The sequence below is a fragment of the Pezoporus flaviventris genome, unplaced genomic scaffold (genome assembly GCF_033815535.1).
Source record: "Pezoporus flaviventris isolate CSIRO_AGI_PZ_B2104156 unplaced genomic scaffold, CSIRO_AGI_Pfla_v1 ptg000031l, whole genome shotgun sequence".
Lineage (NCBI taxonomy): Eukaryota > Metazoa > Chordata > Aves > Psittaciformes > Psittacidae > Pezoporus > Pezoporus flaviventris.
The window spans coordinates 37,227,648-37,241,031 of NW_026892579.1; the positions used below are offsets into that span (position 1 = coordinate 37,227,648).

General features: G+C 39.8%; 1 protein-coding gene across 4 annotated transcripts in view; it reads left to right on the forward strand.

The window, feature by feature from the left end:
- TRAPPC12 (trafficking protein particle complex subunit 12) overlaps window positions 1-13,384 on the forward strand; it is a 60,549-nt gene that overhangs the window by 12,634 nt on the left and 34,531 nt on the right. For all 4 annotated transcript variants that reach the window (XM_061460747.1, XM_061460749.1, XM_061460745.1 and 1 more), the window contains 2 exons: window positions 2,567-2,680; window positions 3,460-3,598. In XM_061460747.1, coding sequence (XP_061316731.1) covers window positions 2,567-2,680; window positions 3,460-3,598 — 253 coding nt within the window. The remainder of the gene's footprint in view (window positions 1-2,566; window positions 2,681-3,459; window positions 3,599-13,384) is intronic.

A 13,384-nucleotide genomic window follows, 5' to 3' on the forward strand; every position in this document is an offset into this window, starting at 1 on the left:
GAGAATATTCTTCACTATTTTTTATTCTATATCTGAAGCTGTAGTATCCATATTCACTTTGAACTTCTACTTACGACTTACAAACAAAATATATACCTGTTACTTTCAGGAGCAAGGGGCCTGGATTGTTAGGACTGCACAGCTGTAGACCACAGGAATTGTGAATATGTCTGACCTGCAAGGTTTTGCGGGGTGTTTGAAATAACTGGGTAAAGATTTCTGGTGGACTGGCAACTCTGGCAACAGTAAGTCTGGTACAATTTGCCAGAGACAATAATGTGTCCTGCTAATTTCAAATTAAGTTACACTGCCCTGCCAGCAGCCTTCTATTAAGTTTCCACAGAGAATTATGCTCCATGACCAGCAGGCATCTCTGATCTTGAAATAATGATGAATGTTATGTTTCATTTTCCAGCAAAGACTGTTTTTACAATGAATATCACATTTACTTTTCCTGCCAGTCTTGTTCTATAAAGGAAAAATATCTTCTGTCCATGCCTGAAACAGAATTTTAAAAATTGTAGTAGCTAAGTTTGTCACAGATGCTCCATTATTATTTCTGGATCCTAACTCTGACTTGGGAAGAAAAGTTGGTTTTAGAGTCCATGTGTGCTTTCTGTTCTAAGGATTAATAAGAAATTAATTTGTCAATGCAGAAGAGGAATAAATTTCACATAAACCATGTCAATGTCTTTCTGCTTTTCTAAGTTGGTTGATGCAGCTATATATTGAAGGATGTTATAAGTGCATTATCAATTCCTGCTCTTCAATAAGTGCATAGGCATCTCAGAAGCTACTGTACTGCTTCATGAACTTGCTGACAGCTGACTTCTGCATTTCCAGGTGGATCTTAAATTTTTATCTGGGTTTTGACAATGCAGGGGAGAGAGGTGGGGTTGTTAGTGCATGGTGATCTCAAACTGGGGGCTAAAGAGTATGAAAACTTCAGCTGTTACTACTGTTTTTTTCTATATAGTTGTTTGCTGTACTGACAAGTTTTCTAGACTCTAAACACTGGGGAGAATTTAATAAAATACCAATTCAAGATGAGTCCCTGAACTTTGTAGGCACATATAAATGCGTTCTATTCCTTTACGTCTTGCCAGACAATGTGACAGTTTTATCATAATGTTTATCATTTTTTTAATGTATTCAAAAACTAAAAAAAATATTACTTTCAGGAACAAGACGTATTTGATTTATAATGACCTGCTACATACATGTCTCCTGAAAAACTCTTCTGTGAGATAGAGAAGTATGATCGCTTAAAACCTGAGAAACATCAGTCTGTGTTTTAAGTTTTTGGTAGTGCTAGCTATACACATGGCTTCATTAGCATATTCAAGGCAGAAACATTAGTAGGTGTCCTCAACATAAAAAGGACATGGAACTGTTGGAACAAGTCCAGAGGAGGGCCACGAGGATGACCAGGGGACTGGAGCACCTCCCATATGAAGACAGGCTGAGGAAGTTGGGGCTGTTCAGCCTGGAGAAGAGAAGGCTGCATGGAGACCTCCTAGCAGCCTTCCAGTATCTGAAGAGGGCCTATAGGGATGCTGGAGAGGGACTCTTCAATAGAGACTGTAGTGACAGGACAAGGGGTAATGGGTTAAAACTTAAACAGGGGAAGTTTAGATTGGATATAAGGAGGAAATTCTTTCCTGTTAGGGTGGTGAGGCACTGGAATAGGTTGCCCAGAGAGGTGAATGCTCCATCCCTGGCAGTGTTCAAGACCAGGTTGGACGAGGCCTTGGGTGATATGATTTAGTGTGAGGTGTCCCTGCCCATGACAGGGGGGTTGGAACTATATGATCTTAAGGTCCTTTCCAACCCCAACTATTCTATGATTCTATGAATATGACAAGGTAGTTTGACTTGTTTAGGAATGTTGTTTTTTTTAATGAATTAAAAAAATGTATTAAAGAATATTTGAAGTTAGTCATGCAGTGGAAGTTCAGATGTTTACATTTTATAGGTGAAGCAGTTGCTATTGTTCTGAATTTATTGGTTGCTGCATTATATTGTTTCTTGTTCTTTGATCTTAATTGATAGGAATTCTGTGTTCTGGGCAATGTTAGCAAAGCTTATTTTCATTAAATAAATTATACTAGTGTCCTGGGTTCAGCACTAGCAGACAACTAGGGGTTATAATATGAAATACTTAGTCAATGAGGTAGGAATAGGCATTAAATACTTTATAACAGTAGAGGAACTTGGATGTGATTATTGAAATATGGCCAGCAATTCTTACTGTCCTTTTAAGGAGAAAACAGAGTTGTGGATATTATAGTATACCCAAGCATATTAGCAAACATTATATAGCTTTAAGTTTAGAATTCCATATGGTGGTGTGCATATCCTTTTGTTTTAGCAATCTGATAATATTAATGCCTTTCTGCCTAATTAGATGTGCAGCTTTGACAAATGACATTCTGCTTCTCACCGGCCAACTCTCCTGACCTTGTCATTATTACTGATGGGAGCCTGTGGTTGCTTCAGGCAAAATAAGCAGTTGTGCATTTTAGGGACTTTATGATTTTGCTACTTACACTTTTCTTCTTCCCAGAGCAGTAAAAACTGGAGGGCAGCAGTTGACTTGTGTGGGAGGCTTCTAACTGCCCATGGTCAAGGCTATAAAAAAAGTGGACTGCCTACTAACCATACAACAGATTCTTTACAGGTACATTTTAAGATACACCCTTGTCATTTTTTTTCAACAATATTCACATTAACTTTTTTTTTTAACATGATCAAACTTCTTTTTGTAATTTTTACCCAAAAAACTGAGCTTATTAAAGCATTTTAATAAGTCACTTTTTCTGTTTGCTTATGTAAAGTAGGTCTTTACTTAAAAAGGTAGTCACACTAGTAAAGAGAAATATGTCATGCTATTTTGGAAGATTCATTTTGCTGAAGTTCATGGACACTATCTAGACTGTGAACATTGTAATAAGATTTAAAATGTTAGAAGTATGTTTTGTGATGATAAGGAAATAATAAAGGATCGTGAAACAGTACAAGCATTTTACTGAACAAAATGTGACCTGATGACAGCATGGTTCTGGCCCTAGTAACTGTAACGCTCATGGAATTCTACCGAAATCATAACAGATTTTAAAAATTGCATAAAATTGGAAAAATGATTAAAAAACAGTTTGATAATTCTTACATGCTAACTCAACTTAGATATTCTAATTTGCAATAGCAAGCTCATTTTTAAACTTCAAAACTTTTAAAATTCAAAATCTCAATACCTTTACAAACAATTAAAGTATTAGTCTTCTATGTTTTGTTTTAATAATCTTGTGAAAAGTATTCAATGAAAGCATCCTCATTCTTATCAGTTAGTGACACACTCTTTACTGAACTTTATCAGAAAAAAATTGTGTTTGATTAGCTTGTTATTGAAGCTAATAACAGAACTTGTCTTTTCCTCCTTTCATATGTATTAATTTTTAGCTGTGGTTTGTGAGACTGGCACTGCTGGTAAAACTGAGTCTATTCCAAAATGCAGAAATGGAATTTGAACCATTTGGAAATTTAGACCAGCCTGACCTTTATTATGAGTATTACCCTCATGTATATCCTGGACGAAAAGGTAAGATACTTGATTTTTCCTTTTCATTTTTGCCAGCCATTATAAAATAATGGGTTCAGGTTTTTTTAATTCTAAAGCATTTGTGAGCTTTGAATGTTTTCCCCCCGAAGAACATGATTGATTACTATATTAAAGTGTTGTTTGTGTTACGGAGGTATCAATAAGGAGTAACAATAAGGGGTAAAATTATTCCATCACAGTATAGGTAGGCAGTATATTTCATGATACTGATACAGCATTGATTTGAAAGAGGAATGCTTTTAAGAAGTAAGTACAATAAACTAGTTTATTTCTAGGGTATTTTGATTTTTAAAAAAGCCAAACTTTAATAGTCCATTTTAGCTAGAAACATTTGTGAAAGGGGATGAGTTTGTAGAAAGAGAATATATAAGCTTTTCCTCTTATATTTTTCCAGGTACTGTCATTATGTTATTTTTAGCATTCATGTGTTCATGCACACATGATAATGCAGGTGTTACTTTCTTATGTTTCCTGGATTGTAGGATTTAAAAAAAAATAGAGCTAGTTTAATAATTTTCCTTCATAAAAATCACTAGTTATATGTAATATTATTTCCTTAGTAATTGACCAGCCACAATTCTTCATAAGCAGTTTGTCTTCAGTTTCAAATGCACTACTTCCCTACTTGCTTCAAATAGCCCATAAGTTAACCATATAGTTCTATTAGCCAGGGTATTCTAGTCCTCCAGGAGTCTGGGTTTGAATAGTTCCTCTTCCTAAGAGCAATTTCACACCTGTTTAGGCTTTTTTAAAAATTCTTTTTTTCTGAATCTGTTACTTAGAAATAAAATACTCTCTGATGCAAGTACATCATCGAGTGATCATACTGTTCTTTGGCTTTCATATTTGAACCACAATGTATAATAAAATTTTAAGAGTTGAAATAGGCAGTGCCCTCTCTGAAAAAAATACAGTCTATTTTACATAAGATGCTGGAAGTCTCAGTGGAGCAACCTAAAAAGATACTGACATTTTCAGGTTGCTGAGGTGTCGTGGTTTAAACCCTAGCCAGACAGCTTGTTCACTCACTCCCAGTGAGTGGTGCCAGGCTGAGAGCAATTGAGGCCCTCTCCCCCACCCCGGGCCTCTCCCCTTCCCCACTCCCGGGGGAACGGGGAGGAGGATCGAAAGAGTGCAACTCCCATGGGTTGAGACAAGAACAGTCCAGCAACCAATGTACAACACAAATCACCACCGCTACCACCAACGACAACAATGATAAGAGAAAATAACAAGGGAAGAGAATACAATACCACCGGCCAAGAAACGAGTCCCACGCGGAAGCCTGTGTCCTTCCGGGTAACTCCCAGTTACCCCCCACCCCGGGCATGATGTGCTGTGGTATGGAATACCTCCCTGGCTAGCCTGGGTCAGGCGCCCCATCTCTGCTTCCTCACAGCTTCCCCTCCTCCCTGGCAGAGCATGAGCCTCACAAAGTCCTTGGTCAGGGTAAACATCACTTAGCAACAACCGAAAACATCGGTATCACCAGCATTGTTCCCAGGCTGGAAGTCAAAACACAGCACTGCACCAGCTACCACGAAGGAGAAACATGACCGCTACTGCTGAACCCAGGACATTATCCACCCCTTATTCCATACCATTCACGTCATGCTCAGATCCCACATTTTCAATACACCATTGCTCTCCCACATATATACATACATATACACACAGACCAAGAGAAAGAGATCATTTTCTTAGTGCATGGACCAATCCCTATAATGCTGCCGAGTCCATTCAGTCCATGATGTCAGGTTCCATCTCTTGTAACAATCTTTCAGGGCAGGCAAGGCTGTGTACAGTATTGGATCGTTGCCTGCTGATGCTGGTCGTTCCTTTACTGCAGAACTCATCCGGTTCTATCAAAGTTCATTCTCTGTTGGGATGATGGTTGGAGGGAAGTCAGGGCTAGTCGCTGGTGACCTGGAGACATCTAGTTGATGGGCTATAAAAGTATTACACAGCAGGCAACAGCATACAGTTAAGTTCATTAGCTGTTTTCCCCCAAAATCAAATCCTCTTGAGGTATACATCAGACTTCCCCATCTTCCTGCATTACCCACCAAGTATATCCAGGTCCCTGAGCAAAAGCAATCCCACAAGTAGGTTTGCCTTTACCTGAAGCAGGAATAACCCAGACTGTCTTCCCCAGCAAATTCTTCATATGCACCACGGGAACTTTGTCCCCCTCTACAATATGTAAAAGTTCTGACTGGGCTGGGTCAGCCCTGTTGGCAGATCCTCTGGTGTTGACCAACCAGGTGGCCTTTGGTAAGTGTGTATCCCAGTGCTTGAAAGTTCCCCCACCCATTGCTCTCAGTGTAGTTTTTAACAGCCCATTGTACCGTTCGATTTTCCCAGAGGCTGGTGCGTGGTAGGGGATGTGATATACCCACTCAATGCCATGCTCTTTGGCCCAAATATCTATAAGGTTATTCCGGAAATGAGTCCCATTGTCTGACTCAATTCTCTCTGGGGTGCCGTGTCGCCACAAAACCTGTTTCTCAAGGCCCAGGATAGTGTTCTGGGCAGTGGGATGGGGCACAGCGTATGTTTCCAGCCACCCGGTGGTTGCTTCCACCATGGTAAGCACGTGGCGCTTGCCTTGGCGGGTTGGTGGCAGTGTGATATAGTCAATCTGCCAGGCCTCCCCATATTTATATCGTCCTCCATACCAAAGAGGCTTTAACCACTTGGCTTGTTTAATTGCAGCACGTTTCACACTCATGAATAACCTGGGCAATAGTGTCCGTTGTTCAGCCCACCCCTCGATCACGAGTCCATCTATATGTTGCATCTCTGCCCTGATGGCCTGAAGTGTCGTGGGCCCACCGGGCCAAAAATAATTCATCTTTATGTTGCCAATCTAAGTCCATCTGAGCCACTTCAATCTTAGCCACTTTATCCACTTGTTGGTTGTTCTGGTGTTCCTCAGTGGCCCGACTCTTGGGTACATGGGCATCTACATGACGTACCTTCACCACCAGGTTCTGCACCCTGGCAGCAATATCTTTCCACAGTGCAGCAGCCCAGATGGGTTTACCTCTGCGTTGCCAGTTGCTCTGTTTCCATTGCTTCAACCACCCCCACAGGGCATTTGCCACCATCCATGAGTCAGTATAGAGATAAAGTACTGGCCACTTTTCTCGTTCAGCAATGTCCAAGGCCAGCTGGATGGCTTTCACCTCGGCAAATTGACTCAATTCACCCTCTCCTTCAGCAGTTTCTGCAACTTGTCGTCCAGGACTCCATACAGCTGCCTTCCATGTCCGATGCTTTCCCACAATACGGCAAGACCCATCAGTAAACAAGGCATGCTGCTTTTCACTTTCTGACAGTTTATTATATGGTGGGGCCTCTTCAGCACGCACCACCTCCTCCTCTGGTGACATTCCGAAATCTTTGCCCTCAGATCCGCCGACATTCTTTTCCTTTTGAAGGTGCTGGATAGTGTTGAACAAGGCCCTGTAAGCATAGGCCAAGCCCCAGCACGTTGCCATGATTTGTCCATCTCTGGTATGGCCAGAATGACCACACACCTCATTTAAGTGTTTTACTAATTCTTCTGGATTTTGCAGTTGTTCGGTGGTGAAATTCCAAAGTACTGGAGGGGCCCACTGACCTAGATACTTGCCCATACAATCCCACACACCCTGCCACTCATGACTGTCCAGCCTCAGGGAAAATCTCTCGGTCCTCCTACATCATCGTTTGACCCCAGACAAGACCCAAACCTGACTCTGCTTAACTCTTGAAATCAGTCGTGGACAAAACACACTCTGTATGTGTGCTAGCATGGTGATTCCCATCACGATCAGCAAACAAGTCTCAACAGCATTAAAAGGCCATTCAAAAACTTCAGAACTCTCAAATTTAAATGGTCTGGGGGGAGGACTGGGAGGGTAAAAGGATGTCTCCTTCACAGGTTGAGCACCTGGGGAGAAAACAGATGTGTAACTGCTAAGCACTTCTATTATATACCTCCCAAAGTATAAAGGTGGTGACCACACTGGGAACATAAGCCAGATCAGTTTCATGATCAGTGATACTATTGTATTACAAGTCATTACCATAAAGTACAATGGGAGAAAAACCCTAGCCCAAGCCCCACACTTGAAAAACACAGCAAATACCGGATGGAAGTAAGCTACGGTATACCGAAACTGTGAGATCAAGAGGAACAACCTTGAGAGCCAATAAATCAGCATTGTGACAAGTGACTATTAATCTGGTCAGATCTGTCGTTATCTCAACCCCTCGTGCCCCACATTGGGCGCCAAAAAGAACTGTCGTGGTTTAAACCCTAGCCAGACAGCTTGTTCACTCACTCCCAGTGAGTGGTGCCAGGCTGAGAGCAGTCGAGGGCCCCCCCCGGGGCTCTCCCCTTCCCCGCTCCCAGAGGAAAGGGGAGGAGGATCAAAAGAGTGCAACTCCCATGGGTTGAGACAAGAACAGTCCAGCAACCAATGTACAACACAAATCACCACTGCTACTACCAATGACAACAATGATAAGGGAAAATAACAAGGGAAGAGAATACAATACCACCGGCCAAGAAACGAGTCCTACGCGGAAGCCCGTGTCCTTCCGGGTAACTCCCAGTTACCCCCCACCCTGGGCATGATGTGCTGTGGTATGGAATACCTCCTTGGCTAGCCTGGGTCAGGCGCCCCATCTCTGCTTCCTCACAGCTTCCCCTCCTCCCTGGCAGAGCGTGAGCCTCACAAAGTCCTTGGTCAGGGTAAACATCACTTAGCAACAACCGAAAACATCGGTACCACCAACATTGTTCCCTGGCTGGAAGTCAAAACACAGCACTGCACCAGCTACCACGAAGGAGAAACATGACTGTTACTGCTGAACCCAGGGCATGAGGAAGGAAAGTTGGTGTCAAGAATGATCAGAATCTCTTGCAGAAGACTGTTTCATCTGGTAAGTGACGCAGATCCATTGTAGCCAGCAAGGCTAATATGGACTGCCTGGAACAAATCCTTCTGACCTTACTTAAGATCTTCCAGGCAAAGACAGGCAAAAATGTCCTCTTTTATCTTGAATACATTCAATCCACTGAGGAGAAACTGTGTTATTTTTAAGAGAGAGAGAGTTTTGGTCATTAGTTTGGGCAGCTCTTTGGATTGGGTTATCTTTTGGCAGCTGTGCACATGATGCCCTGCTGCTCAGGAGAAGTAGTTTTCCCCAGGCCATATGCATATTTCCACATCTTTTTCAGTATTAAAAAAGTTATTGTGCTTAAGGAAGAAATCCTCACAGCTCATGTCAGTATTTGAGGTATTTCAGTCCTCATGGCGCAGAGCATGTTCTGGGCAGTCTAGCTAGCTGTTGCAGGAGCCTGTCCTGTGCCTGAGCTTTTGATCCAAACTCTCTTTGCAGCAACCACTCAACCAGTGCAGCTGTTTCATACAAATTATGAAGGTATCTATGGTAAAAAGGTGCGCATAAGGAAAATACTGTATTTCATTGTTATGTTCCTCAGTTCATTTTTAACTGTTGAACATACCAACTGGAATCATAATCTGATCATTTCTAAGGAAAATACAGTCAAGGTTGCACGGAGCTGACCTGCTGGTTGTAGCTATCTCATATCAATACAATGTGATGAAGATGAAGGAAGAGCTATCAAACCTTCCTTATGTACTTTTGAGGAGAGAGAGATGTTGTTTGCAGGGATTTAGGAAAGAACAAGCAATTCTCTTCTGGCTAGCATTAAATTACACAGTGCTGGATTGTGGATGAAGGAATTTTGTATACGTGCATCCTTAACCAGCTAATTTAAATAATAAAAGAGATAGAAATCATTCATGTATTTTGATTGTATTAGAACGAACACACAATCCACTGCTGTTCGTAATTTTACATACCATTTTGTGGTGTAACAAGCATAAAAGGAACAGCTTTGTTTCAGCACTTTAATTTTGATTCATGGTATATAAATGGAGTAAGCACTTAAAAATCAATTTAATAAATGAGAGTATAGATATAATGTACACATTAATTGTAAAACACCTAATATTTTGTATGATTTCTTTGTATTCAAAATATAACAAGAAATGTAATGAATTAGAAAGTTTTCTGTGTTTTCTATGCTTGAAGTAAGGAAAGCATGTATACCTGAGCAGCAGTGAGGATAGTCTCTCATCCATTAATCTCTGACAAATATATCTCAAAGAATTTAAAGTAAATTCCAAGTAAATGTATGAGGAGTAGAAGATGATTGTCCCATTAATTTATCTTAACATGGCCAACACAATAATCTTAATTTTCTTCTGAAGCCCTCCCAAGGCTTAAGGGTTGTGCGAGGGTCCCCCTAGTGTTGTCATCTTCATGGCTCTAAGATCTAATCTTTCTGAAATCTTCCTTGCCTAATTTCTATGGTCTCTTCAGTCATCTCCATTGCCTGTAGGTGTGCACCATCTGGGGGGTGGAATCTGCTGGGATCCTTCTATCAGCCAGTGAAATTAGCTAAGTTCTTCTTTGATCATTCCTGTTTGATATGGGGCAGAGAGCACACAATTCTCATTTTCTAGTGAAATCTTTAAATTGTTCAGTTGCACACTTATTTTTTCTAAATTCATCTGCAAGCAAAGTCTGATTTTTATATACAATTTTTTTGTCTTCTGGTAGGTCTGTACTTAGGTCAGGAAGTTGCTTCCTGCATATCTCTGTTGTACTGTGAGGTACATAAGTCTGAATTTTTGTCACCATTCTGATGACTAATGGCTTTCAGGATTTTATTTCTTCTTTTTTTTTTTAAGATTCTGTCTTTATCTTTACAATTCTCTTCATTCTGTTTGTTTCTGTTTTCTTCATGATACTTAGTAAACTCTCTTAGGTGATAGATTGGCTAACCTGAGGTATCCTTCCCATTGGTAATGCTGATGTGTTTCTGAAAGAGTGAGAGCCAGTGATTAAAATGGAACATTAAAATGTTATTTCATTCTTTTATGAGATAATTTGGTCTTGATTCTGGTTAATAGACCAATAAGTTATAGAAAAGTTCATGCTACCAAAATCAGTGTTCTAAAGCTACAATAATTGAGACTAATTTATTTTGAATTAAGAAGGAAAAAAAAAAACCAAAAAACAACAACAAAAAAACTATACATAAGTGAAAATAGGACTTTTATTCCCCTTACCAGACGTTTATTGGCTTGGGTTTTTTTTTCTTTTTCCTTTCCCCTTTTCATTCTCCTTGTGATGATACAGCATCATCTGTACTTTTCTACCATGAAATCAGTCTTTTGTTGTCTGGTGGCAAGTGCCTAAATAAGGAACATATTGTTAAATATTTATTTGTATGTGCTGTAGAAACTGATTTCATACTGTACACCTTCCCATGAAGTAGCACAAGTGTTGGGTTTTTTAAAGTGTGGCTCTAGTGTAACCACAGGGATACATTAATGTGTTGCGATAGGCTGACACTTTCAGATGGATAGTGACACTTAAAAATATATATATACATAATATATAAAACCCACATGTTTCTCTCAGAGTAGTGCAAGTCTAGACATCACATTATTGTTTTAGCATATTTCACCAGGTCTGTATTAATATCCACTGTAGTCAGAAGTTTTAGCAGAAATACGTTAAGAAATTGGTACAAAAAATACATGGATGTGTGAGATACTATTTTTTATGTGTCCTTATTTACTTAAGCAGTGCTCTTAATTTGTTTCATCTATTCAGCTTTGAAATTCAGATCCCCCTAAAGGAATCCTGTCCTGCCTGGTCTGGAACTGTTATTGAAACTCATGTTGTAAACCGATTTTCAGTGCTGACGTCTAAGGTGAAATGTAATAAATTACTATTATAACATTGAATAAGCTCATGAAATAGCAAAAGGATGTAATAGGAGACTTGTCATATGTGTGCTGACACAGAGATACTGTGCTTACTGTGAAAGCACTCATGCAGAATTTTTCTTAAATACCCACAGAAGGCACATCTGGACTGCATGTATTGCAGAGGACTGGGCACAGCTCCAGGGTCTACCTACTCGCTGAAGCTTGGTCCTGCTTATAAATATCAGCCTATGCCTATGACAGGCATGGATTGGGGAGATTAATCTCCTGTGTGCTTTCATAGTAAACACTTTCATAGTGGTTCTTCTACAGTGATGTTTGGCCAGTCCTTTCTTCTCTTCTCTGCTATTTGTCTATGCTAGTAGGAGTTAGCTTTGCTGAACCTTCCTTTCCTTTTTTCTCAGCATGGTTTTGGATGATGCTGTAAATGAAATGCCCTTTGGTATTTTTCATCCTCATCAACTTTTGGTTCGTGGGAGAACTGTGGCAGGATGGGAAGTGGTGTGTGGGGAAAAAATTAAAATAGTTGTGTGTGGGGAGGCAAAAGGGCATAATCAAGGTAAAAACAGAGATAAGAAATGCATATAGACTAAAGAAATTATATAGAGAGCTCCTATCTGTTAATAAATTTTGCAGGAAAACAGAAGAAAAAAAAAAAAGACTTACAATTGTTATATTCTAATCATTGTTTGAGGGTAGTGAGATACTGGAACAGGTTGCCCAGAGAAATTATGGATGTCCCATCTCTGAAAGTGTTCAAGGCCAGATTGGATGAGGCTTTGAGCAACCTTGTCTAGTGGGAGGTGTCCCTGGCCATGGTAGGGGTTGAAAATAGATGATCTTCAGGGTCTTTTCCAACCCAAATCATTCTGTGGTTCTATAATATGTGGTACTAGCTTTCTCATAAGTTACCACAAATATTGCTGTGCCTGAACTTACACCCCCACGTCACACTGCTTCAGTCTTGGCAGCTGGTCGAAATAGTTCTCCATTCAAGCTTACGTGGACAGTAAAAAAGATATTAAAGCCTTTAGAGGAACTGATTTGCCAATTATTATTTACAGTACTATATACCTCTGTTGTCTCTTTAAATTTGCTATCTGTTCTGTTTCTTTAGAGCTACCTTCTACCTATGAAATCAGCTAATACCACTTGAACACCACTCAAGTGTTGTGTTTCCAGTTGGCTACTTAGGGTTGTCAGACTTGCAAATACAATTTTTTATGAACTCATATTTTAGTCTAAGAAATATATGTATTATTTTAAGAGGATAGAGTGCTGTGAAAGTAATTGTGCCTTCTTTCTCAAGGCTTTGTAGTCTCACTGTAGACAGTACCAGCTTTATGTAGTATTTCTTAAAAGTGAACAAGTAGCTCACTTCTATATTCTGCTGTACTACTGGTAAGATTTGTGGTGATGTTTTTGTGGTATGGCAGTTGTTGCAGGGTTTTTCTGCATTTCTGTTATGTTTTCCTTGCTTCAGTGCAAGTAACTCCAGGTTAAAATTTTGAAACCTTTCAAAACCAAATCTTGAGTCACAATATCTGTGTTCTTAGGTCACATGCAGTTAAATTGTGAAGTACACAGAAATATGCAATTTCAGATAAAATTTTCAAACCCTTTTCTTTCAATGATTACAAACATTCCGGCTCCTACCTCTTCTTCAGTCTCTCTGCAATGAAAGTAATAAAAGGTTGGAAACTGGTCTGTTTAAGCTGGATTTTATTTTAATTGTACTTTTAATTAACAGTGAGATTCAGAGTCAAAGCTACTACTGAATTATCAGTTTTAAAAATCTCCTTATAAATTATATGAGTGCACTGTTGCAGAAGTATCTAAAAATGTGTATGTGCGTATAAATGGAAGGGTATACATCCCTGTGTGTATATGCATGAATAAAGTGGAATGTCTTCCTGACACTGTATTTTCTGTGTTTTTCTTT